The sequence below is a fragment of the Pan paniscus genome, chromosome 20 (assembly GCF_029289425.2).
Source record: "Pan paniscus chromosome 20, NHGRI_mPanPan1-v2.0_pri, whole genome shotgun sequence".
NCBI classification, from domain to species: Eukaryota; Metazoa; Chordata; class Mammalia; order Primates; family Hominidae; genus Pan; species Pan paniscus.
The window spans coordinates 5,035,011-5,061,807 of record NC_073269.2 but is presented as its reverse complement, the minus strand read 5'-3'; the positions used below and the strand labels follow the sequence as shown (position 1 = coordinate 5,061,807).

General features: G+C 60.0%; 1 protein-coding gene and 1 long non-coding RNA gene across 7 annotated transcripts in view; one reads left to right on the top strand and one right to left on the bottom strand.

Annotated features, from left to right (window-relative positions):
• Nucleotides 1-26,131, bottom strand: part of PALM (paralemmin) — a 40,806-nt gene extending 14,675 nt beyond the window's left edge. For 2 of the 6 annotated variants that reach the window (XM_057300744.2, XM_034946238.3), the window contains exons 1-6: nt 25,852-26,131; nt 8,809-8,860; nt 7,910-7,990; nt 7,116-7,246; nt 3,572-3,722; nt 586-607 (exon numbers count right to left, since the gene is read on the bottom strand). In XM_057300744.2, coding sequence (XP_057156727.1) covers nt 586-607; nt 3,572-3,722; nt 7,116-7,246; nt 7,910-7,990; nt 8,809-8,860; nt 25,852-25,856 — 442 coding nt within the window. In that variant the 5' untranslated portion in view covers nt 25,857-26,131. Of the gene's footprint in view, nt 1-585; nt 608-3,571; nt 3,723-7,115; nt 7,247-7,909; nt 7,991-8,808; nt 8,861-12,147; nt 12,167-15,342; nt 15,891-25,483; nt 25,504-25,851 lie in introns of those variants that run through there. The other 4 variants (XM_034946240.3, XM_055104305.2, XM_034946239.3 and 1 more) reach the window with 4 other exon arrangements.
• LOC129394830 (uncharacterized) lies at nt 15,113-18,196 on the top strand. The gene is made up of 2 exons (XR_008622174.2): nt 15,113-15,431; nt 17,452-18,196. It is a non-coding gene; the product is annotated as an uncharacterized LOC129394830 (long non-coding RNA).
• Nucleotides 26,132-26,797: the final 666 nt, after the last annotated feature.

Below are 26,797 nucleotides of genomic sequence, written 5' to 3'. Positions count from 1 at the left end.
CAGCTCAACCTCCTGGGCTCAAGTGATCCTCCCACCTCAGCCTCCCGAGCAGCTGGGACTACAGGTGCGCAGCACACCCGGCTAATTTTTTTGAATTTTTAGTAGAGATGGGGTTTCACTATGTTGGCCAGGCTGGTCTTGAACTCCTGACCTCAAGGGATCCACCTGTCTCAACCTCCCAGAGCGCTGGGGTTACAGGCCTGAACCACTGGGCCTGGCCGGTGGCTAATTTTTTTATGTTTGGCAGAGACAGGGTCTCCCTGTGTTGCCCAGCATGCTCTTGAACTCCTGGGCTCAAGCGATCCTCCTGCCTCAGCCTCCCAAAGTGCTGGGATTACAGGCATGAGCCACCACACCCGGCTGATTGTCTTTGCATTTTTTCAGTAGACACTGAGTTTCGCCATGTTGGTCAGGCTGGTCTCGAACTCCTGACCTCAGGAGATCTACCCGCCTCGGCCTCCCAAAGTGCTGGGATCACAGGCGTGAGGCACCGAGCAACTTTGTAGCTTCACTCCCCGCCCTGCCATCCCCTCTCTGGCCACCAGAGTGCGCCGAGGCCCCACGAGTTCCTTCCAGAAGTCCTACCTTTGGGCGTGCCCACCGGCGTCTGCAAGAAAGAAGAGAGAAGGGTCAGGGGCGTCAGCATCCCCGGGAAGAGGAAGGGGAGCCATAGGGTCAGGAGCCTGGGGAGGGCATGGCACAGTGGGTGACGTCATACGCACCCGCTTCTCATCCTATCCTCTTGGGACTCTGGCCAGAAACACAGAGGTCATCTTTCTTTTTAATTTTTTTTGAGACGGAGTTTCGCTCTTGTCGCCCAGGCCGGAGTGCAATGGGGCAATCTTGGCTCACTGCAACCTCTGCCTCCTGGGTTCAAGCGATTCTCGTGCCTCAGCCTCCCCAGTAGCTGGGGTTACAGGCCTGCGTCATCGCACCTGGCTAATTTTGTATTTTTAGTAGAGACGGGGTTTCTCCATGTTGGCCAGGCTGGTTTCGATCCCCTGACCTCAGGTGATCCGCCCACCTCGGCCTCCCAAAGTGCCAGGATTACAGGCTGAGCCACCACGTCCGGTCCATCTCATTTCTTCCCTCCCTCCCCACATACCCCCGCATCAGCGGCTCCCGCAGGTCGCCCTGAATCCAGCCGGCTCCTCCGTGCCCCTCCAGTCTCATCCACTCCTGCTCTCAAGCGATCCTCCTGCCTTGGCCTCCTGGGAGCCACTGTGCGAGGCTCAGGGTCTAGTGTCTCCTGTCTGAGCCCGTTCTGCCCTGCATGGTCAGACCCTGCACACAGGCCCCTCTCCCTGAACTGTGCCCTGGCATCCCTGGTCTTCTTGCTGTTTCTGGGACACACTCCTGTCTCAGGGCTGTGGTGTCTGATGCTCCCTCAGTGCACTCTTCCCTCATCACGTCATTGGGTGTGCCCGTCAGGAAGGCAGGGGCCGTGCATGTGTATTGCTGAGTCTCCCATGCCAGCACTAGTCCATGCTCAAACAACCTTCAGGGAAAAGCACCTGGAGAACTCCTATTCAACCTTCAAAACCCACTTCCTTGGCTGGGCACGGTGGCTCATGCCTCTAATCCCAGCACTTTGGGAGGCCGAGGCGGGCGGATCACCTGAGGTCAGGAGTTCGAGACCAGCCTGACCAACATGGCCAAACCCTGTCTCTACTAAAAATACAAGATTAGCTGGGCGTGGTGGCGGGCGCCTGTAATCCCAGATACTTAGGAGACTAAGGCAGGAGAATCACTTGAACCCGGGAGGTAGAGGTTGCTGAAATCGTGCCATTGCACTCCAGCCTGGGTAACAAGAGTGAAACTCTGTCTCAAAAAAAAAAAAAAAACACAAAAAAACCACCCCACGTCCTCCAGGTTGCCTGCCCAGCCCTCCCACGAAACCCACGTCCTCCAGGTCGCCTGCCCAGCCCTCCCATGAATGAGGCACTTCCTTGGGGATTCCACAGCGCCCTGGGCTTCCCACCTCTTCGGCCTGACCACCTTCCCTGGGTGGTCCCCAATTCACGCCATCTTCCCACCTGACGTGAGCTCAGTGAGGTCCAGGACTGTGCCCAGAACCAGGTTTTTTTTTAAGAAAGAATCTTGCTCTGTCTCCCAGGCTGGAGTGTAGTGGCGTGATCTCAGCTCACTGCAACCTCTGCCCCCTGGGTACAAGTGATTCTCAGCCTCAGCCTCCCGAGCAGCTGAGATTACAGGTGCCGGCCATGACATCTGGTTAATTTTTGTATTTTTAGTAGATATGGGGTTTTATCATGTTGGTCAGGCTGGTCTTGAACTCCTGACCTCAAATGATGTGCCTGCCTCGGCCTCCCAAAGTGCTGCGATTACAGGCGTGAGCCACTAAGCCCGGCCAAGGGTCTGGTTTTAACATCGTCTGGCTTAGATGGCAGATGCCAGAATTAACAGCCGACTCCACTAAGGACCACTCAGCTGTGTGGCCTTGAGCCAGCCTCTCTTCCTCTGTGGGCTGCGATTTTTACTTCCATCAAACGGGGATACTGTTCCCACGAGAAGGGCTTTCGGGAGCCTCAGCCACATGAAACAGATGCAGGTGATCGATAGAAACCATGACAACCCCAGCCTGGACAGCAGAGTGAGACCAAAAATACAGAAATTAGCCGGGCGTGGTGGTGCGTGCCTGTGGTCCCAGCTACTCGGGAGGCTGAGGCAGGAGGATCGCTGGAGCTGGGGAAGTCGAGGCTGCAGTGAGCTGTGATTGTGCCACTGCACTCTGGCTGGCCTGGGTGACAGAGTGAGACCCTGTGTCAAAAACAAACACAGAAACAAAATAACCAGGCCAAGTAAGGTGACTCATGCGTGTAATCCCAGCAATTTGGGAGGCCGAGGTGGGTGGATCACCTGAGGTCAGGAGTTTGGGACCAGCCTGGCCAACATGGGGAAACCTCATCTCTACTAAAAATACAAAAAAATTAGCCAGGTATGGTGGCAGGCGCCTGTAGTCCCAGCTACTTGGGAGGCTGAGGCAGGAGAATTGCTTGAACCTGGGAGGTGGAGGTTGCAGACTGTACCACTACACTCCAGCCTGGGCAACAGAACGAGTCTCAAAAAACAACAAAAGCAAAAAAACACTATGACCACACCCACCAGCACCGGGTCTCCTGCTGCTCCCTGAGCCCTTCTGACGCCCCCAGGCGGGTCTCCTGCTGCTCCCTGAGCCCTTCTGATGCCCCCAGGCGGGTCTCCTGCTTCCCTGAGCCCTTCTGATGCCCCCAGGTGGGTCTCCTGCTTCCCTGAGTCCTTCTGATGCCCCCAGGTGGGTCTCCTGCTTCCCTGAGTCCTTCTGATGCCCCCAGCGGTGGCTGCTCTGATTACTCCCCCATCTTACAGATGGGAAAACCGAGGCCCAGCAAGGCGAAACCACGTGTCCCGGCTCACACAGCTGGGAAGTGGCTCCGGTGAGCTGGAAATCAAGTGCCTGGCTCTAGTCTGTGCCTGTCCCCTCAGCTACGCTGACATGGAAGGGCTGGGGCCTCGCTCTGGGGCCAGCGGGAGTGGATGCCTGGGGATCCGCTCCCCCCAGTCACCCCCTTACCTGCTGTGAATTCATCACCACCTCTGTCTTGCGCTCCTCCTTGGCTGGACTCGGGGCTGGGGCCCGGACGGGGCTCGGGGCCGCCGCGTTCTCCTTGGCAGCGGCTGGGGCAGAGTCTCCACGCTCCAGCACCTCAATTTCCTTCTCCAACCTGGGGAGAGGGTGTGCGTGTGAGGGTGACTCCTGCATCCCCGGTGGGGCTCTGGGCACCTTCTGTATGACAGCTCCCCAATGTCTTTTTTTTGAGACAGATTCTCGCTCTTGTTGCCCAGGCTGGAGTGCAATGGCGTGATCTTGGCTCGCTGCAACCTCCACCTCCCGGGTTCAAGTGATCCTCCTGCCTCAGGGTCTCGAGTAGCTGGGATTGCAGGCGCCCACCACCACACCCAGCTAATTTTTTGTATTTTTAGCAGAGACGGGATTTCACCATGTTGGCCAGGCTGGTCTTGAACTCCCGACCTCAGGTGATCTGCCCGCCTCATCCTCCCAAAGTGCTGGGATTACAGGCGTGACCCACCGCACTCGGCCTAGCTCTCTGAATTTAAGGCTCCCAGGCAGCCCCAAGAGGCATCGTGCTCTTTCATGATGGGGGAAACTGAGGCACGGAGTGCAAAAGCCACATGGCCAGCAGGTAGCAGAGGCGGGATCCAAACCAGGGCTGACTCCCTGTGTCCCCTGACCCCTGGCCTGCGCTGTTTATGTCACTGTCTGTATCAAATGAACTCTCCTTTCCCGCTCAAATTTGCGTATTTTAACAGGAAACTTTATCTCACCAGGGAAACTGGAAAAACCATGTCACTTTCCAAGTATTAGAAGATAACGGGACAAACAGATCCAGGAAAACAAAACCGGGATATGAAATCCCAGCCCCGGGGTTTGGCAAGGGCGGGCGACATTCACGGCAGCTCAGCCTCAGCCTGAGGACAGGACAGACGAGGGCTGAGTGCGTAAGTCTAACAAGGTGGGCCCAGGCTGACAGGTTGGACACAGAGCCAGACTTGTGTCCCCCCCAACCAGAAGAGGGGTCCAGCCCACAGTCCGCCTGGAGGGCTTCCTGCAGGAGGTGTCTGGGAGCCCACAGTCAGCCTGGAGGGCTTCCTGCAGGAGGTGCCTGGGCAGAGCCCCTGAGCAGGCAGAAGGTGGGTAGTGGAGACCCAGAGCAGCTCAGTTTCAGCACCTGAGAAGCAGGCTGCCCTGGGGAGGGGTGAAGCTGAGGCCTCTGAAAGCAAACTAGGCCTCAAGCCAGGTCTTCACCCTCCATCGAGGGGCCTGAGCCTGTGCCCACTAGGGCCGCGTGAAAAGAACACCAGTGTGCCCAGCCCCCATGGCCAGTAACTCCCACTGCCTTCGCCCAGGTGTCTGACCATCCACCTCTCTGCAGACAGGGCCAGGCCCGTCTCAGCCCCACCTCTGTCTGAACATCCCGTCCAGCCCAGGGACACAGCTGGTGCTTAATGTTTGCTGGAATTAAGATGCACAGTGGGGCCAGGCGCGGTGGCTCACACCTGTAATCCCAGCACTTTGGAAGGCAGAGGCGGGCGGATCAGCTGAGGTTGGGAGTTTGAGACCAGCCTAACCAACATGGTGAAACCCCGTCTCTACTAAAAATGCAAAATTAGCCAGGCGTGGCGGGCACCTGTAATCCCAGCTACTCGGAAGGCTGAGGCAGGAGAATGGCGTGAACCCGGGAGGCGGAGCTTGCAGTGAGCTGAGATCGCGCCACCGCATTCCAGCCTGGGCGACAGAGCGAGACTCCTTCTCAAAAAAAAAAAAAAAAAAAAAAGACGCACCGTGGGATTTTTGCCTCCCTGGGTCACAGGTGAGGAAACTGAGGCCCAGGGAGTGGGTAACACTCAGCTCATTCCAAGGCCCCAAACCCATCAGAACTGCCCCACCCTGTCCATACCTTCCTTTTTTAGACAGATTCTCGCTCTGTCCCCCAGGCTGGAGTGCAGTGGCTTGATCTCGGCTCACTGAAACCTCCGCCTCCCGGGTTCAAGCAATTCTCCTACCTCAGCCTCCCCAGTAGCTGGGATTACAGGCGCCCGCCACTAATCCACCTAATTTTTGCATTTTTAGTAGAGACTGGGTTTCGCCATCTTGGCCAGGCTGGTCTCAAATCTCTGACCTCAGGTGATCCTCCCGCCTCGGCCTCCCAAAGTGCTGGGATTAGAGGTGTGAGCCCCACCCACGCCCAGCATGTCCATGCCTTTATTTTTATTTATTTATTTATTTTTTGAGACCGAGTCTCACTCTGTCGCCCAGGCTAGAGTGCAGCAGCGAATCTCGGCTCACTGCAAGCTCCGCCTCCCGGGTTCACGCCATTCTCCTGCCTCAGTCTCATGAGTAGCTGGGACTACAGGTGCCCGCCACCACGCCTGGCTAATTTTTTTGTATTTTTAGTAGAGACGGGGTTTCACTGTGTTAGCCAGGATGGTCTCGATCTCCTGACCTCGTGATCCACCCACCTCGGCCTCCAAAGTGCTGGGATTACAGGCTTGAGCCACCGCGCCTGGCCTTCTTCTGCCTCAGCCTCCGGAGTAGCTGGGATTACAGGCTGGGCACCACCACACCAGGCTAATTTTTGTATTTTTAGTAAAGATGGGGTTTCACGATGTTGGTCAGGTTGGTCTCGAACCTCTGATCTCAAGTGATCCTCCCGCCTCGGCTTCCCAAAGTGCTGGGATCAGGGGTGTGAACCACCGCACCCGGCCTGTCCATGCCTTTACACGCCCTGCCCAGGAGGGAAGTCCATCCCGAACACCCCAACGTGCTTTCTTCAAAGCAAATGGGCAGAACTGGGCAGGGAGGGGCCCCCACGGGGTCAGAACCCAGCGTCTGGGCAGGGCCTGCGAGGTCCCTGTGATCCGGCCGGCCTCCCGCCTCTGGGCCCCTTCCCTGGCCAGGGCAGACATTTGGAATCTTGGTCGTCACTTCCCTCCACCCTGACCCTGCTGCCCCCGAGCACAGCCTGGGCCTCCCGCCCGCCGGAAACTCCAGGCCTTTGGTCCCAGCCCCCACAGGGATTGTCACTTTCCCCATCCTGTCCCCTTCCTGCCCCCGCCCGAGCTTCCTGCGGGCCCAGCTGCTCTGCATCCATCCCGTTCGAACCATGGGAGCGCTTGCCCGCCAGCTGGGCTGGCGCCAGGAAGCCCCCAGGGAGGCCAATGCCGGCAACACCCAGCTCCAGGGACCCACGAGCTCGACGTCACGTCCCTCGCTGGCCAGCTCCAGGGACCCAGGAGCTCGACGCCACGTCCCTCGCTGGCTCAAACGAGGGCGGTGGGAAGGGAAAGGGGTATCTCCCTGCCTGAGGCCACGCAGCCAGCCTCTGCCCCCAGCAAGCTGCCCCAGACCTAGGTGGATGCCCCAACCTGATCTGTCCCGTCCTGCGTCCCCCTCAAAGCATGTTGGGTCCTGGCCTGCCCGGTCCACGCATCTCCCTCAAAGCACACTGACGACTCTTCCCAGCCCACACCCTCCCGGGAGCCAGCGGCCCCCGAGGCCCCACCCAGCCCAGTGGCACCCACGCTGCAGCCCCCACCTGGACACCGAGTCCTCCAGCAGCCGTGTCTTCTGCTCGTCGTCCTGCATCTGCCTCCTCAGGTCCTCATCCCCCTCTGAGGCCGAGGACGGCGTCCCCTCCAGCAGCCAGCGCTCCCGCAGTGCCTTGGACTGAGCAGCAGGGGTCCAGGTCAGAGTCGTGGGCAGGACCAGGGCCAGGGTTAAGACTTAAGACTGAGGTCAGGGTCAGGGTCAGGATCAGGGTCGGGGTTGAGGCAGGACCAAGGTTGGGGTCAGGGTTATGGTTGGGATCAGTGCTGAGGTCAGAATCACCATCGAGGTTGGGGTCAGGGTCTGGGTCAGAGTCAAGGTCAGGGTCAGGATTGAGGTTGGGGTCAGGTCAGGGTCAGAGTCAGAACTGAGATCAGGGTCAGGGTCGGGGTCAGGGTCAGGTTGGGGTCAGGGTCGGGGTCGGGGTCAGGGTCGGGATCAGGGTCAGGGTTGGGGTCAGGGTGGGAGTCAGGGTCAGGTTGGGGTCAGGGTCGGGGTCAGGGTCAGGGCTGGAGGCAGGGTGAGGTTTAGGATCAAGGTCAGGGTCAGGGTTGGAGGCTGGGATCAGGTTTGGGGTCAGGGTCGGGTTTGGGGTCAGGGTCGGGGTCAGGGTCAGGTTGGGGTCAGGGTCAGGGTTGGGTTCAGGGTCAGGGCTGGAGGCAGGGTCAGGGTCAGGGTTGGGATTGGGGTCAGGGTCAGGGTTGGGCAGGAGTCCGGGGCTGGGTCGCCTCCGCCTCACAGCCGCCTGCACTCCCTGACCCTGGGTCCCTGCCCCACTCGTACCTTCAGGTGCTGCAGCTGCCTCCGCTCATCCTCCAGCTGCCGGCGCTTGTTCTCGATCTCCGCCTGCCGCTTCCGCTTCTCCTGTGGGGAGGGCCGGGTGGGGTCAGGGATGGGCGTGGGGGTCCCGGAGACCCCCCCACCCCCACGCAAGGCTCTGCCCAGCCCGATCCTGCTTCCTCCGTCCGGGGATCCGCGTGGCCCACTGGCTTCCAGGTGACAGCGGATCGCACCACTGTACTCCAGCCTGGGACAGCAGCGCAATACCCTGTCTCGAAAATCAATGACTGGCCGGGCACGGTGGCTCACGCCTGTAATCCCAGCACTTTGGGAGGCCAAGGCGGGAGGATCACTTGAGTTCAGGAGTTCGAGACCAGCCTGGCCAACATGGTGAAACCCCAACTCTACTAAAAATACAACAATTAGCCCAGCGTGGTGGCGGTCACTCGTAATCCCAGCTACTCGAGAGGCTGAGGCAGGAGAGTCACTTGAACCCGGGAATCGGGCCACGTCACAGGAGGGTCGGGTCACAGAGAGGGGTCTGCGGACACCAAGAGGGCCTTCTTGGGCCAGAGGCCACCAAGATGGCACCAAAGCACATCTGTGCTCCCATCACCAAAGTTTATTTTCCTGCAGGACGAGGGCAGGGTTCCAGGGAATGCCAGCCTCAGTTTCCCCGCCGACCCATCAGGCAGAGCAAGGCCGGGGGTCCAGGAGCTGCCGACTCAGGGGGTCTCCACTTCCATTCTCTGCGGGTCAGCAGGATCCAAGTTTCCCAAGCAGATAACTCACCACCCACCATGCCCTGGTTCCAGGTCCTAGGACAGGCCCGGGGCCCGAGACCCCAGTTCCCCCCACTTCCCCACCCCGACCACACCGTCTGCGGGGCGGCGGAAACTCACCGCGATGGCCTGCAGCCGCTCTTGCTGGGACGTGGTCTCTGCCGCCAGGACCCTGCGGGAGGGAGATAAGGTCAAGCTCCGGTTCACTGAGCCCTGCTGTCTGTCAGACGCGGTTCAAATCCCAGCTCTGCCTCTTCCCCTAGGGGTGACCAGGGCAAGGGATTTCCTCTCTGAACCCCAGTTTCCCCTTCTGTAAAGTGGGGCCCTCCCTGCCCCCTCAGCGGCCAAGGAAGCCAGGACAGGAGGGGACGAGGCTCTGCCTAGCGACCAGGAAGGGTTTGGGGAGAAGGGGACATTGAGGCAGGGCCACCAAGGATACATAGGAGTTCACCAGGCATCAAAGGCCAGAGAAGGGTGTTTCGGGAAGAAGGAAGTGTATCACCTCCTGGCCCAGACCATAAGACAGATCAGGACAGTCCTCTCTGCACCCTCCTGCCCACCAAGACCTACTCTGCAGCCCCAGGAGGGGCAAACAGAGGATGAAAGACCCACCAGCCCCACCTCCCAAGCCTGGGCTTGCAAAAGCCCAGAGAGGGAGACGAGCCTCCCAAGGACGCACAGCAAAGGATCCAAGTCCGGATTCAACCCCAGACTCGCTCTTATCCAATCATTGTGGTTTTGTTTGTTTTTTGAGATGGAGTCTTGCTGTCTCCCAGACTGGAGTGCAGTGGCAGGATCTCAGCTCACTGCAGCCTCCGCCTCCTGGGTTCAAGCGATTCTCCTGCCTCAGCCTCCTGAGTAGCTGGGATGACAGGTGCCTGCCACCACGCCCGGCTAATTTTTTTATCTTTTAGTAGAGACGGGGGTTTCACCATGTTGGCCAGGCTGGTCTCAAACTCCTGACCTCAGGTGATCCGCCCGCCTTGGCCTCCCAAAGTGCTGGGATTACAGGCCTGAGCCACCGCGCCGGGCCCAATCATTGTCTTTTGAAAACAGCCCATCCAGTGCAGCTGTAGCCTCACCTCCCAGGGCTGGTATGCGGTAGGCGCTTAACAAATATCGGGGCAGCTGAGGCAGGCGGATCACTTGAGGTCAGGAGTTCGAGACCAGCCTGGCCAACATGGCAAAACCTTGTCTCCACCAAGAAATACAAAAATTAGCTGGGCGTGGAGGCTGAGGCACGAGAATTGCTCCCAACTACTCAGAAGGCTGAGGTGGGAGAATCGCTTGAACCCGGGAGGTTGAGGCTGCAGTGAGCCGAGATCGTGCCACTGCCCTCCAGCCTGGGCAACAGAGTGAGACCCTGTCGCAAAACAAAACAAAAGCAAAACCACGGCTGCTCACGCCTATAATTTTAGCACTTTGGGAGGCCGAGGTGGGAGGATTACTCCAGCCCAGGAGTTCGAGACCAGCCTAGGCAATCTAGTTAAGACCCCATCTCTACCAAAAATAAAAATAAAAAATACTATCAAGGTGTGGTGGTGTGCGCCTGTAGTCCCAGCTACTCGGGAGGCTAAGGTGGGAGGACTGCTTGAGCCTGGGAGGTCCAGGGGGCAGTGAGCTGTGACCCCACCACCCTACTCCAGCCTGGGCAGCAGCATGAGACTGTCTCAAAAATGAATGAATGGCCGGGCGCAGTGGCTCACGCTTGTAATCCCAGCACTTTGGGAGGCTGAGGTGGGAGGATCACCTGAGGTCAGGAGTTCTAGACCAGCCTGCCCAACATGGTGAAATCCCCATCTCTACTAAAAATACAAAAATTAGCCAGGCGTGGTGGTGGGCACCTGTAATCCCAGCTACTTGGAGGCTGAGACAGGAGAATGGTTTGAACCCAGGAGGCAGAGGTTGCATGAGCCGAGATCGCGCCACTGCACTCCAGCCTGGGCAACAGAGCAAGACTCCACTTCAAACAAACAAACAAACAAACAATAAATGAACGAATGAATACCACTGTTACCGGATACACCTGAAGGGATTGGGCTTCTGGCTTCAAAGATACAGGGCCCTTTGTGGTGTGGGAAGGAGGTCCAGAAACCGAAGCCCTCACCACCCCCACCAGGCACCCACCGCACGCTCACTCGCCCAGGAAAGAACCGAGGAATTCTGTGGTTCTCTGACCTCCCCACAGCAACCTCGCCCTGCAGCTCCAGAAGCTGGTGCAGAGCCCCTCTCCTCATCTGTCTGCAGCCCGTGGTCCACACAGAGTTCAGGGCACCCCCACCCCACTGCTTTCTCGCTTCCCCTCCCACCTGCTAGAAGAAGAGCTTTGCCACCCAACCCCTCCCCTCCCTGGTCTGTGGGCCCTCAGAAAGCTGCACGTAGTAGGTGCTTAGTAAAATGCAAAAAGCAGGCCGGGCGCGGTGGCTCACGCCTGTAATCCCAGCGCTCTGGGAGGCCAATGCGAGTGGATTACCTGAGGCCAGAACTTCGAGACCAGCCTGGCCAACAGAGACGGTAAAACCCCGTCTCTACCAAAAAATACAAAAATTAGCTGAGCATGATGGCAGGCACCTGTAAAACCAGCTACTTGAGGAGCTGAGGCAGGAGAATTGATTGAACCCAGGAGGCGGAGGTTGCAGTGAGCAGAGATCACGCCGCTGCACTCCAGCCAGGGCAACAAAGCGAGACTCCGTCAAAAACAAAACAAAACAAAACAAAACAAAACAAAAACAAAAACGCAAGGAGCACCGAGCCCTAGACTGGGGCTGAGCTTGGCCTTGACCTTCCCAACGACCCTCAGGCTTCCAAGGCTGTTGCAGCGAGGCAGGGAGAGGACGGTGGGGGTTGGCGGTGGGTGTCCCAAACTCAAGTAGGGGATTTCTGGAGAATCGGTCTCACGTCCCGAACAATGCCAGGGCTCTGGGCGGCATCAACAGGGGGAGGCCCAGGCTGACAGGCAGGGCCTGGCGGGAACCAGGGGTGAGGGGGTGGGAGACAGATTCCCCCGACCCCCAACATCTTATCTTCCCAGAGACTGAAATTACAGCCCGCCCTTCGTGTCTGCCGCCACCCCTAGCCCTCTCAGCCTGGTGTCAGGGACCGGAGCCAGCCCTGCCTCCAAAGAGCCCTCGCGCCTCTCTGGGCCTCAGTTTCCCCATCCACGCAAACACGGAGGCACAGATGCCTACAGCTCTAAGGCCTCCTATGACGTCCCCCTTGTGCCCCCATCCCCTCCCCCAGTTCAGCAGAGAAAATGAAACTGCACAGGGCACTGGCTCACCCCCAGCCCCGCCTGGGAGGCTGCTCCGGGTCAAGACCTCCCTGGAGCCCGAGGCGCCCCGCCTGCCCACCCCACTCAGGTTCGGTTTCCTGGCCCTGCTGAGGCCTGTGAAGTTGTCCGGCTCCCATGCCCCAGAGGTGACCCCACCGGCTCCTCCCTTCCTGGCAGGTGACACCTACCCTTCCCGGTGCCTCCCAGGGGCCCGGGAACACCAGCTGTGCCCTCTGTGGCTTTCCCTTCTCCCTCCTCAGGGAGGCTGGGTTCAGCTGCCTTCACCGGGTGAGGTTCAGGAAAGGCTTGATCCAGCTTTCTGGCTTGGGGGCCCTTCCTGAATAGCCAGCTCAGCTGGAGTTCTGGGTCAGCCCCAGCAACGGGTGATGCAGGCAGTGAACCATCCACTGTGCGTTCCCTCGAGGCCCGGGCCCTCGCTTCCTGCCTACCCCAAGTTCCCTACCCTAGCCCAGGCCTCTAGTGTTCCCTGCCAACTCCCTGCCCCCTCACAGCTCCCTCTCCACCCGCCAGCCAGAGGCAGCTTCTCAAAAAGCGAATCAGACCCTAGGCCAGGTGTGGTGGCTCAAGCCTGTAATTCCAGCATTTTGGGAGGTGAAGGCCAGTGGATCGCTCGAGCCCAGGAGTTCGAGACCAGCCTGGGCAACATAGCAAGAGCCTGTCTCTACAAAACTAACTAACTAACTAACTAACTAACTAAATAAAAAGCCAGGTGTGGTGGTATGTCCCTGTGGTCCCAGCTACTTGGGAGGCTGAGGTGGGAGGATCACTTGAATCCAGGAGGTTGAGGCTGGGTCGAGCTGTGATTGTGCCACTGTCTCCAGCCTAGGTGACAGAGCAAGACTTTGTCTCAAAAATAAAAATTTAAGGCCGGGCGCGCTGGCTCACGCCTGTAATCCCAGCACTTTGGGAGGCCAAGGTGGGCGGATCACGAGGTCAGGAGATCGAGACCATGCTGGCTAACACGGTGAAACCTCGTCTCTACTAAAAACACAAAAAATTAGCCCGGCGTGGTGGCGGGTGCCTGTAGTCCCAGCTACTCGGGAGGCTGAGGCAGAAGAATGGCGTGAACCCGGAAGGCGGAGCTTGCAGTGAGCCGAGATCGCGCCACTGCACTCCAGCCTGGGCGACAGAGCGAGACTCCATCTCAAAAAATATACATTAAAAAAATGAAAATTTTAAAAAATGGGCCAGGTGCAGTGGCTCACGCCTGGAATCCCAGCACTTTGGGAGGCCAAGGCGGGTGGATCACCTGAGGTCAGGAGTTTGAGACCAGCCTGACTAACATGGAGAAACCCCATCTCTACTAAAAATACAAAAATTAGCCAGGCATGGTGGCACATGCCTGTAATCCCAGCTACTCAGGAGGCTGAGGCAGGAGAATCACTTGAACCTGGGAGGCAGAAGTCGCGGTGAGCCGAGATCATACCATTGCACTCCAGCCTGGGCAACAAGAGAGAAACTCTGTCTCAAAAAACAAAACAAACAAACAAAAAAATTTTTTTAAATTAAAAAAAGAAGGCCAGGCACGGTGGCTCATGCCTGTAATCCTAGCACTTCGGGAGGCCAAGGTGGGCAGGTCACTTGAGGTTAGGAGTTTGAGACCATCCTGGCCAACAAGGCAAAACCCAGTCTCTATAAAAATACAAAAATTAGCTGGGGGTGGTGGTGGGCGCCTGTAATCCCAGCTACTTGGGAGGCTGAGGCAGGAGGATCACTTGAACCCGGGAGGTGGAGGTTGCAGTGAGCCGAGATCGTGCCACCGCACTCCAGCCTGGGGGACAGAGTGAAACCCTATCTCAAAATAACAATAATAATAATAATAATAATAATAATAATAATAATAATTAATCAGACCCTGTCCCTCTCCAGCTCTAGAGGCTCCCTGGCTCCCATCAGCCCTTAAAGGAACCCCCAGGTCGGCCCCTTCACTTCCCCCCTGTTGGTCTACTCCTGCAGGGCCCCCTGGCTATGCACCAAGCCTCCTACCCCAGGGCCTCTCACACACGGTTCCCCGTGCCCGGCACCCTCTTCCCATGGCTGGAAGCCACGTCCAGGGAGGGCACAGCGTGGCCCTGGGCACAGCCAGATTGGAACAACAACCGCCCAGCCCCGGGCCACCCCACAGTCCTGGTTTCTAGCTCTAAGTGGGCTCGGGGCCACCCCGGAGGGAGCAGAGCTGGGGCGGGAGGTCCACAAAACGGCGGAACTCCTGGGCCCCAGGATCAGGCTGGTCGCCGCCTGCCCAGGTCCCCACCCGGCAGGCAGGTGGCCGCTCAGACCGGACCCGGGGACAGAGTGTGGCTGTGTGGCCGCCTCCCAGGCTGGAGACAAGGCGGTAGTGTCTGTCCTGGAGCAGCCTGTCCCTGCCCGGCCGGCCAGGGCGGGGGAATGTCAGGCGGGCGGGCAGGGAACGCGCGGGAAGCAGCCCCAGGGCGCAGGCCCCTCCCCAGGACGCGCCCCCCTGGCCCCCCCCAGTCACAGGCGCCCCCCTCGCCCCTCCCCAGACCCGGCGCCCCCCTCGCCCCTCCCCAGACCCGGCGCCCCCCTCGCCCCTCCCCAGACCCGGCGCCCCCCTCGCCCCTCCCCAGACCCGGCGCCCCCCTCGCCTCTCCCCAGGCCCAGAAGCCCCCTCGCCTTTCCCCAGGACACGCAGGATGCGCCCCCCTCGCCCCTCCCCAGGCCCGGACGCCCCCCTCGCCCCTCCCCAGGCCCGGGCGCCGCCGCCCCGGTGATGGATGGAGGGGCCCGCGGGAGGCGGTCGCCGTGGCAACCGCGCCGTCCCCATGGCAACGCCGAGGCCCGGCGCGCGGGGGTGGGGCCGGCGCAGCATCTCCCGCCCCCGGCCTGTGCTTGGGGGGGTTGGGGGGGCCGAGGCTTCGGGCCTGGGGCGGCCTAGACGGGCGGGAGGGGTCGGGAATTTCTCCCCCGCGCTGCGGCTGGGGGAGGGGAGGGGGGTCCCCGTCTGGGCGTCCGGGGGGCGCCCGCCCAGGAAGGGGCTTCCATCCGGGAGGGGTGTGGACCCGCCCCCGACGCCGGGTAGCCAAGGTCAGGCCGACAGAGCGCTCCACGTCACAGATCGGAAAAATCAAGCGAAATATGACCACGACGCACGGATCAAAACGGCCACAAACCGAGAACGCCTCCCCCAGCGCTCGCTCCCTCCTGCGGCCGGGTCAGCCCCATTTCACCGACGGGGAAACTGAGGCCGGGCAGGGCGGCCTTCTCCCGGCGTTCATCCTCCTGCGGGCGGGGCCCGCCAGGCGCGGGGGAGTCTCATTCCCGTGTGATCGGCGAGGCCGGGACCAGGACCCCGGCGCAGGGGTCACGGAAGGAAGCGGAGGTCGGATCACAAAAGGTCTTACATGCTGGGCGGAGGAGCTGAGTCCCGGGCAAAGGCGTGGAAAGGCTCAGGGCGGCGGCGGTCCTGGTGCTGCTGGGGGTCCCGGGGCAGGTAGGTGCTGGGTCTCCGAGCCTCCCTGGCTCCCGGCAGCCGCGCAGAGCCCCTGGAGCGCCACGCCCCCCGCCCGACGCCCACCCCGGCGCGCACAGGCCTCCCGTCCCCGCGATGCTTTTTACGGCGTGTGGCGGTGTGGGCGGCTCGGGGCCCGGCGAGGGCGTCGTCTGGAGCGCGTGAGATAATCCTGCTCCAGGAGATGAGTTCATGAGGCCCAAACCCGACGAGAGCCCCGCAGAGGCCTCCGCGGTGCGGGGCGTTGGTGTTGGAAGGGCCCAGAGAGGTTACGCAACGGCCAAGGTCACCCAGCGAGCAGGGCGGGCCCTGTCCGAGGCGGGAGGGGCGTGTGTGGGATGGGGGCGTCGCACTCGTCCTTCCAGAACCCACGCCCGGGCAGCTCCAGCCAGAACGAGGGGGTCCCTGCCCGGGCAGGCGCCGAGCCCAGCGCCGGGAACATTCCTGCTGCTAATTGAAAGGAAAGAGCTGACGGTGACCTTGGCCATTGTGGGGGGTGGGGGAGTCACGCGGGGCTGCGAGGTGTGGGGTGCGGGGGGAGCAGGGGGGCCCCTTCCCCCACCGGGCAGGGGATGGAGTTCGGGGAGTCTGGTCCCCGGCTGCTTCCCAGTCCCGGTGATCCTCGGTCCTCAGAGCCTGTGTCTCCCCTGAGCGCTGGCACCCCCGGCCCTGCTTCCTCCACCGCCCTGCCCTGCTCCAAGCCCCGGAGTCCAAGCCCCAATGTCAGCCCCTCACCCTTCATCAGCTCCCAGCTTCCCCTTTCCCTTCTCCACCGCCAAGATCAGCTCAAGCACAGCCACCTCCTCCAGGCAGCCTTCCAGGAAGGAACCTCCTCCCAGCCCTCCCAGGATGCAGCACGGAGGCCCCCAGGGCCACCCCAGTCTCTGGGGCACCGAGAACCCTAAACGGGTTACGGCAGAGAGGCATCACCCCGGGGGAGAGGAGAAGACGGAGGTCAAAGCAGGCCACAGATGCAGAGAAGCAAACCTGTTGCCTATTAACCTGGGGTGGGAAGGGACCCTGCCCGGGCCCTCAGGGGAAGACGGGGCAGTGAGGCGTGAACGGGGCCTTCTCTGGCTTTCAGCAGGGTCTCAGGGCAAACCCTGCTGCAGAGGCCCCATGGTCCCTCCCCACGCGACTGCACTCCAGCCACACTCCTGAGACGTCCCACAGAGCTCCCACTGCAGGGCCATTGTGCTGGCTGCACTGCTGCCTGGTGCACGGTCACCCAGACCTCCCCGGGCCTCAGGCCCAAGGCCTTTCTGCAGACGTCACCTCCTCATTTAGGCCTCTTCTGGCCTAATTTTCAGCCCCAGGCACCCCTGCAGCCGTCACCACCCGGATCACTTTACTTATCTTTTTCTTTTCTTTTCTTTTTTTTGAGATGAAGTCTCCCTCTGTTGCCCAGGCTGGAGTGCGGTGGCGCGATCTCGGCTCGCTGCAACCTCCGCCTCCTGGGTTCAAGTGATTCTCCTGCCTCAGCCTCCTTACAGGCACATGCCACCACACCCAGCTAATTTTCGTATTTTTAGTAGAGACGGGGTTTCACCATGTTGGCCAGGCTGGTCTCGAACTCCTGACCTCAGGTGGTTCGCCCGCCTCAGCCTCCCAAAGTGCTGGGATTACAGGCGTGATCTTGTCTTCCCACTAGGACAGCAACTGTGTCATTTTTGTCCCTGCCATGTCCCTGGCACCAGGCATACAGCAGGTGCTCAATAAACGCTTGCTGTCCCAGGGAGTCGATTAGGGTCTTTCCATCTTCAGAGGAAGCCCCCACCCAGAGGTCCCCCCAATCCCGGCCCCCTCTTCTCACACTCCCGCCACTCCCAGGGCCACCTGTCATCTGATCACTGCCTCTTCTTTTTAAAGAAACTCACTGTCACGACTTACACTTATGTAAAGTAGGACCCGGACTCCTCAGTGTGAACAGAGCACAAGCTCCAACCATCTCCGGGGGTAACTACAGATTCACAGATAAACCAACCCGGGTGTCCATCCACAGATGTGTGGGTAAACGCGATGTGGCCGTCCACGCACTGGGACATGACTCAGCCGTGAACAGGAGCGAGGCTCTGACCCAGGCCATGGCGCGGACGCACCTTGAGGACATCACGCTCAGTGAGAGACGCCAGACACAGAAGGCCACGCAGCGTGTGATCCCATGTCTACGAAATGTCCAGGACCTGCCGATCCAGAGACAGGAAGGGGACTGGCTCCCCGAGGGCTGGGGGGGGGGGGACGGGAGGGGATGCCTAATGGGGACAGGGCTTGTTTTGGGGGTGATGAAAATGTTCTACAATTGTGGTGAAAGATACACAACTCTGCTGGGCGTGGTGGCTCACACCTGTAATCCCAGCACTTTGGGAGGCCAAGGCAGGTGGATCACAAGGTCAAGAGATCGAGATCATCCTGGTCAATATGGTGAAACCCCGTCTCTACTAAAAACACAAAAATTAGCCGGGCGTGGTGGCACGTGCCTGTAATCTCAGCTGCTCAGGAGGCTGAGGCAGGAGAACCACTTGAACCCGGGAGGCGGAGGTTGCAGTGAGCCGGGATTACGTCACTGCACTCCAGCCTATGTGACAGAGAGACTCTGTCTCAAAAAAAAAAAAAGTACACCCTGTCAGTGTACTAAAAATGCCTGAGCTGTATACTTTAAGCAGCCAGACTGTGTAGCGTGTGAAATGTATTTTAATGAAGCTGTTAAGAATGATATACATACAGACGTGTGTATACATACCTGTGTACATGTGTGTATACGTGCATGTGTAATGGGAATGCCAGCCTTCTCGACAAGAGCCAGGCCAGGGGCTGGGGTCCTTCCCAACCCCCATGGAGTGCTGAAGCCCCTGCTGGCCCTGCCCTGAGACTTTCCATGGCTGGAAGCGTTTGAATACAAACTGATGAGGACATCAGCTTCTCGCTCCCTGACAGGGGTTGCTGAAGAACCCCGGGCCTCTGTCCCTCACCGGCCTTGAGGGTCCCGCATCTCTGCCTCCATTGCCCACAGCCTCTGCCCACCCAGGAGGGGCTCCCAGGCCTGGCCCTGTCCTACCACCAGTCTGTTGACCATGCAGAGCCTCCCACTCAGCTGGCCTCACTCTGGTCCTAATCTAAACTTTCTTTTTTTTTTTTTTTTTTGAGAGAAAGAGTCTCGCTCTGTCACCCAGGCTGGAGGGCAGTGGCGCAATCTCGGCTCACTGCAACCTCCTCCTCCTGGGTTCAAGCGATTCTCCTGCCTCAGCCTCCCGAGTAGCTGGGATTACACGCACCTGCCACCATGCCCGGCTAATTTTTGTATTTTTGGTAGAGACGGGGTTTCACCATGTTGGCCAGGCTGGTCTCGAACTCCTGACCTCAGGTGATCTGCCCGCCTCGGCCTCCCAAAGTGCTGGGATTACAGGCGTGAGCCACCGTGCCCAGCCCTAATCTAAGTCTTCCCCATCCCAAGGCCTAGCTCCCCTTCCCTCTTCCCACCCAGTCCAGGCTCTGTCCTGGTGACCGGCTCTGACTGTCCCTGAATTTCTGCTTGAAACCCTGGGGCGGGAGACAGCCACTCTGGCCTGATTTTACGCTCCTCAGACACCAAGACGTCCACGCAGCCATCCTCCTAGAGGATGCCCTCCACCCCCTCATGTATCCAGGGACCAGGCTACTTCTCCCCAGCCAGGGAGCCCCGTCCCTGTGGGCATCACTGACCACACGCAGTTCTGGAATCCTGTGTTTGCCCTCCTAGACGTGGGGTCCTGCCCCCTCTGGCTCTGCCATTTCTCTCCATGCGGCCCCCGTGGCCACAATCAAGGCTTGGCCATGACTTGCTCCTCCCTGGGCTCACTCCTCGGCTGCCAGCGCCTTTTTTGATGACCAGGTCAGCCACTGCTCCTCCCCTGCTCACACACTATCCATGACTCCCCATCCTGGCACTCAAGGCCCAGCAGGAACAAACACCAAAGAGCATTCTCTTCTTCCAATGCTTTCCCACCTCTAGCCCTTTGCACATGCCACTCCCTCCACAAGGTGCATCCTTCTGCCTGCCTGGATGAACCCTGAAACATCCTTCTCAGAAAAGGTTCATGATGGACTGGATGAGGAAGCCTTTCTCACACCTCAGAGAAGATGCAGCATAGCTTTCCAGACCCTGCTGATCCCGCACAGCACGAGGATGGTGAGGAGGGAGCATTTGTTCAATAAACAAATGACAGGTTTCCTAGATCAAGAAAGGATGAGAGGAAACAGGGGCCCACACTCAGAAAAAGGTGATATAATGCTTTTTTTTTTTTGAGACGGAGTCTCGCTCTGTCTGTCACCCAGGCTGGAGTGCAGTGGTGCAATCTCGGCTCACTGAAAGCTCCGCCTCCCAGGTTCAAGCGATTCTCCTGCCTCAGCCTCCCGAGTAGCTGGGATTACAGGCACCCGCCACCACGCCTGCCTGGCTAATTTTTGTATTTTTAGTAGAGATGGGGTTTCACTATGTTGGCCAGGCTGGTCTCGAACTCCTGACCTGAGGTGATCCTCCTGCCTCGGCCTTCCAAAGAACTGGGATTACAGGCATAAGCCACCGCACCCGGCCCATATGATGCTTTTAAAGAACATCAGGCTGGGTGCAGTGGCTCACATGTGTGTACTCCCAGCGCTTTGGGAGGCTGAGGTGGGAGGATGCTTGAGCCCAGGAGTTTGAGACCGGCCTGGGCAACACAGGGAGACCCCGTCTCTACAAAAACGAAACAAAACATAATAATTAGCAGGGTGTGGTGGTGGCACCTGTAGTCCCAGCTACTTAAGAGGCTGGGTGGAGGATCAGGTGAGCCCGAGACGTGGAGGCTGCAGTGAGCTATGATCACACCTCTGCACTCCAGCCTGGGCAACACAGTAAGACCTAGTCTAAAAAAAAGAAGGCCGGGCGTGGTGGCTCACGCCTGTAATCCCAGCACTTTGGGAGGCCGAGGCGGGCGGATCATGAGGTCAGGAGATCGAGACCATCCTGGCTAACATGGTGAAACCCCATCTCTACTAAAAATACAAAAAATTAGCCAGGTGTGGTGGCGGGCGCCTGTAGTCCCAGCTACTCGGGAGGCTGAGGCAGGAGAATGGCGTGAACCTGGGAGGCAGAGGTTACAGTGAGCCGAGATCACGCCACTGCACTCCAGCCTGGGGGACAGAGCGAGACTCCATCTGAAAAAAAAAAAAAAAAAAAAGAAAGAAAAAAAGAACATAGGCTGGCTTATGCGTGTAATAGGTGGCTTATGCGTGTAATCCTAGCACTTTGGGAGGCCGAGGTGGGCGGATCACTTTAGGCCAGAAGTTCAAGACCAGCCTGGCCAACATAGTGAAACTCTGTCTCTACTAAAAAATATACAAAAAGGTGGGCGCGGTGGCTCACGCCTGTAATCCCAGCACTTTGGGAGGCCGAGGAGGGTAGATCACAAGGTCAGGAGATCGAGACCATCCTGGCTAACACAGTGAAACCGCATCTCTACTGAAAATACAAAAAAATTAGCCGGGCGTGGTGGCGGGTACCTGTAATCCCAGCTACTCAGGAGGCTGAGACAGGAGAATGGCTTGAACCCAGGAGGCAGAGGTTGCAGTGAGCCGAGATCACCCCACTGCACTCCGGCCTGGGTGACAGAGCGAGAATCTGTCTCAAAAAAAAAAAAAAAGAAAGAAAGAAAGAAAAAAAGAACATAGGCTGGGCATGGTGGCTCATTCCTGTAATCCCAGCACTTTGGGAGGCTGAGGCAGGCGGATCACTTGAGGCCAGGAGTTCGAGACCAGCCTGGCCAACATGGTGAAACCCCGTCTCTACTAAAAATGTACAAAAAATTAGCCAGGCGCGGTGGCGCATGCCTGTAGTCCCAGCTGCTTGGGAGGCTGAGGCATGAGAATCGCGTGAACCCAGGAGGCAGAGGTTGCTATAAGCCGAGATCACACCGCTGTGCTCCAGACTGGGTGACAGCGAGACTGTGTCTCAAACAAACAAAAAGAACATAAGCCAATTTCCTAGGGTCAAAATCTGAGGCCCTTAAGGATGAACCTGGCTAATGGGTAGAGGCAGAGATGCCCCCACTGGGTGGTGCTCAGAGGGTCCAGGCCCATAAAGCCCCTGCCCTTCCTCTACCCCTACCTCCCCTAATGATGGCAGTCACATCCCCACTCGCCAGATGAGAACAGTGAGGCCCGGAGGAGACTGACATGCTAAGGTGTGACGGGGAGTCAGGAGCCCCTCTCCACACTCCTCTCCCAAATCACAGAACGGCGTGGGTGGGCACAGAGGCAGGGCAGATGCCCCAGGAGCCAAGACCACCGACAAGGCCACCGTCTGTGTTTCTCAATAAACACACCAGGATTGAAAGCCCACACCAGGATGTCTGATATCCAGAACATCACGCCCCACAAGACTGCAACCCCCAGACACAGGTACCAAAAACCCTCCCCTGTCCCCGGCGGCTTAGAGAGAGCATGCTCGGCCCACCCAGCAGCAAACCCCCCACCCATGCCTCTGCAGCTGTGTGTCCTTACATGTGCCACTGGACCACCCTGTACCTCAGTTTCCCTCTCTCACAGGGCTTCTGTAAGGATCAAGAGAGTGGGCCGTGCACGGTGCCTCACACCTGTAATGCCAGCATTTTGGGAGGCCCAGCTGGGCGGATCACCTGAGGTCAGGAGTTTGAGACCAGCCTGCCCAACATGGCGAAACCTCGTCTCTACTAAAAATACAAAAATTAGCTGGGCGTGGTGGCAGGCACCTGTAATCCCAGCTACTCGGGAGGCTGAGGCAGGAGAATCGCTTGAACCCAGGAGGCAGAGGTTGCAGTGAGCCGAGATCGCGCCACTGCACTCCAGTCTGGGTGACAGAGAGAGACTCTGTCTCCAATAAAAAAAAAGCCAGGCATGGCGGCTCACACCTGTAATCCCAGCATTTTGGGAGGCCGAGGCGGGTGGATCACAAGGTCAGGAGATTGAGACCATCCTGGCTAACACTGTGAAACCCTGTCTCTACCAAAAACACAAAAAATTAGCCAGGCGTGATGGTGGGCGCCTGTAGTCCCAGCTACTCGGGAGGCTGAGGCAGGAGAACCGCTTGAACCCAGGAGGCGGAGGTTGCAGTGAGCCGGGATCACGGCACTGCACTGCCTGGGTGATGGAGCAAGACTCTGTCTCAAAAAAAACAAGAAAGATCAAGGGTCAAGGGAGTTCTCACACATAAAGCATTCGGAACAGGGCCGTGGAAAAGGCAAGTGTCAGCCAGGCACGTGGCTCACGGCTCCCCAACACTTTGAGGAGGCCGAGGCAGGCGGATCACCTGAGGTCAGGAGTTCAAGACCAGCCTGGGCAACCTGGTGAAACCCTGTCGCTACTAAAAATACAAAAATTAGCCGGGCGTGGTGGCGGGCGCCTGTAGTCATAGCTACTCAGGAGGCTGAGGTAGGAGAATTGCTTGAACCTGGGAGGCGGAGGTTGCAGTGAGTGGAGATCGCAGCATTGCACTCCAGCATGGACAACAGAGAGATACTCTGTCTCCAAAAGAAAAAAAAAAGCATCAGAGGAATTCACACACATACAGAGCACTCAAAACAGGGCCGTGGAAAAGGCAGGTACCCACTTAATGGTTGCCGAGTGAATAAATTACGCCTGCACTTCTCAAACCGCCTTCCCATGCAATGCTGTCGTCCCAGCTACTTGGGAGGCTGAGGCAGGGAAGTCGCTTGAGCCCAGGAGTTCGAGACTGGCCTGGGCAACATGGAAAAAAGAAAGAAACCACCTTCCCACGTTCCGCCGCCTCCTGGACAGTATCTGTCTATTCCTTGCCTTCAAAGCCACTCCAGTGTACATCAAATCGCCTTGTCTTAGAAAGAAACATTATATTGTGATCAACACTGGGCAAACCACAAGCCACCGCCACAAACAAGACAGCGGAAACATGGAGGAAGAAACAGATACAACGGAAGTAAAAGCTTGTTATTAAATTCAATTATCACTAGATACTGTTGCCTTTTAACAGGCTCTGCCTCTCATTAAAAAGGGGGATTAGCAAGTGTGAAGGAGCGTTAAGGACCCAGTTAGCACCCAACGGAGACTTTCCTTTTGAAAATTTCCAGGTCTGCGAGCAGGGAGGAGTCTGGGCCGGTCTTGACCATCTGTCCAGGCCCAAGTCTGTTCTCCTCCCTATCCCGGGGGTTTGAGCCTTGCCTGTACCCAGGACAGGGCTGTGGGTGCTGGAGAATGGCTGCTCCAGGCCAAAATATCTTTATTTTACCAGCCAGACCATGTGTCACTCAGGGGCCACACAAACCCTCCCAGAGCACAGAGATTCTCTCCAAAGCAGAGACTCTCCCCAGCTCCTTCCCGGACGGTCTCCTCACCGTGGCAGCATCGGCCCTGTGGTTAGCAACCCGCTAGTTCTCCTTAAATCCTCACATTAACAAAAAATAACTTAACCTGTTCTTGAATGACATTTAAAATTCTTTAAATTCTTAAATTCATTTGTGAAACTTTCCAGCGAGACCGGCACCACCACAAACCACAGCCAGCTCCCGCGTCTTCGACTGGAAAATCTGTGGAAACGGGAGGAGGCAAGCGATCACGTTCTAGCGGACGGGGCCTTCGTGCCTGAAGCCCGCCGGGGAGAAGAACGAGGGGGCAGGTGTCCAAGGCCCGGCGGCACCAGATGGGCCTGTCCCCACCCATTGTCAGCCCGGGAACCGGGGAGAGAGGCGTCCTCGCATGGCGGCTCACAGCAGCCGGTTAACGCTGGGTGCCTGTCCCATGTCTGCATCCCCAAAAGCAATGATGACCCAATGGGGGACCTGTGGGCCACCCTCTGACCCAGGACGGAGAAACCGTGGGGCAGAGCAGGAGGCACCGAGGCCCCCCGGCCCCAGGTGCTGTGTGATGGAGGGGGGGTGGGGGGGGCGCAGCAGCTCCTCTCTGGGCCTCAGTATCCCCCGTGGGAAAGGAAGGGGTGGCAGGAAGGAAACAATGGGCCCGACCTGGAGTGTTCGCTGACACCCCTCCTCTGGGAGGGAGATCTCCGTCCTCCTCCTAGGCAGCCCCCTCCCCACAGCCACACCCTGCCCAGGCCTGGCTGTCAGAGGCCCAGAGGCTCCCCCGGGGCCTGGCGAGCAGGGCAGATAAACAAGGCTGGGGGGTGGGGGTGTGGAGCAGGCAAGTCTGGGCCCTGGCTCCCCTGAGCTGAGCTCCCGGGGCGGGGTGACGGGGAGAGGGGTCAGGCCTTTGTCTGGGTTTTCAAAAGCAGAGGACACTGGGTGTCTCGCTTTCCCAGGGAGGGAGGGAGGTAGCGGCCCCCACCCAGCCGCGGGCGTGGCGGGTCACGGGTGAATCCTCGGGGGAAAGTTGGCGGCTTAGAAAACACGCCCAGTGGGAAGGGCAGGGGGCCACAGGCGGCCTCCAGATCCGGTCTTCGGTCCTCGGGCTGGGGTGGGGACCCGGGCCTCAGCAGGGCAGCTGGCTCCCCCGTCCTGAAGTGGGCAGGTGGGTGACCCCAGGAGGCGCCTCCTGACCCCTGCCCGTGCAGTGCCCACCTGTGGGAGTGAGGGGCAGGGGGGCACCCGAGCACAGGGAGGAGGGGACCGGTCCCCGAAATGACCACGCGCCCTCGCTCGGTGCCTCCACTGCCCACCCCCCCACACACAGGCGCAGGCATGCGGGGGTCCAGGAATCCCAGACCAGGGCCAGCCCACTCCTGTAGCTACACCAGTGGAGCCCCAGCTCCGAGACACTTCCCCGAGAGGGTATCCCACCCAGGCGCCCCGCTGGAAAACGCCGGTTCCTCTCCCTTCTCACACACCCCAGAGACCCGGGAAGCCGAGGGCAGCCCCTCTCCCTCCAGCGGTAACTCGGGACCTGCGCAGTGGCGGGGGGCTCAGGACACCCCTGGAGGCCCTTGGGAAGGGCGGGGGTGGGGGGGCACCGGCCCGCGCGCGCGTCCAGGGCGCCAGGAGCCGTGCGCTCAGACTGGGGCGGGGGAAGGGTGCGTGAGCGCGAGGCCGGACCGGTGCAATCTGGGGAGGGGTCGCTCCATCTCCCCGGGACCACCCACAGGTGGCCGAGAGCCGAGGCTCGCCCTGGAGACGCGGGCGGGGCGCGGGCGGAGACGCGAGCCTCCCCCTCCCCGCGTCCTGGACTGGCCCGAGCCGCCGCTGCCCGGGTCCCCACGCGCCGGTGGGTGGGCAGCCGGGGTCCGGGAGCGGGGAGGCCTCCCGGCAGGCGCGGCCCAGCCCGAGTCTCTTCCCGGCTGCGCTGCGGCCCCAGCAGCCCCGCGCCGCCTCCTGCTCCTCGCGGGGGCAGCGACGCCCCCAATGGGGCGCGAGAGAGGGGGCCTCCCCCCTCCCCGGCTCCCGGAGCTCCGGGCCCCCAGCCCCGCGGCCCGAGCGCGCCTACTCACTCCATCTCCCCGCCGAGGTCCGGGTGGGTCCGCGGTGCCGGGCGGGGGCGGGCGCGGGTGGCGCGCGGGGGAGGGGAGGGGAGGGGGACGCGGCCTGGCGGGGGCCGGGGCGGGCTAAGGCCTGGCGGCCGGGGCTGCGCGGCGCGGGGGCGGCGGCACCGGCTCGGGCATCGCCCCGCGCAAAGCTGCTGTTTATTGTCCGGGCGGCGGCGGGCGCGGGGGGTGGGCTGGGCGCGCGCGTCTCCGGCGCGCTCCCCTCTCCCTCCCGCCCGCCCCGCTCCCCGCCCCGCTCCCCTCCCACCTCCCCGCGCTGCGAGCGGGCGCTGCGCCTCCTGCCGGCTGTGCCGCGGCCGCCCCCCGCCCCGCGCGCCCCGCCCCGGGGCACCCCTGAGAAGGGCCTAGGTCTGGGCGCGGCGCTGGGACCCGGCTGTCACCAAGTCCCGCCCCTCCCCAGCTCCTGGGCCAGAGCCGGGACCCTCGCGAAGTCAGACAAGCAAAGGCCTTTCTCGAGAGCCCAGACGCCGAGAGGGACACACATTTCAGGGCGAGCGAGGGGATAGGGGGGTCCTGGGGAGGCCGCTGCGAGGAGCTGACAGCTCCCTGCACCCCCGGCCCCGCCCGCAGGGTCCCCAGGCCTCCTTTGCGGGAGTATCTGGTGGAGGGCGCTGTGCCTGCAAAGGCCGGGGGTTGGGGTGGAGACAACCGCAGGTGCTGATCTGTCTGTGCCCTGGCTGGGAGCTGAGCCTGGTCCCCGGGGCTGCAAGTAGGCCGATGAATTTAATCGGCCCCAGGGGCCCCATGGCACACTCACTAAAGGCCCAGCGACCAGACGACCAGAGTGAGTGAGAGGGACGGTGGAGGATCAGGGAGAGCTCAGGCTTTGTCCTCAGAGCACTGGGGAGCCACAGCAGGAGACAGGCAGGACCTGTCTTCCCCGACATGTAGG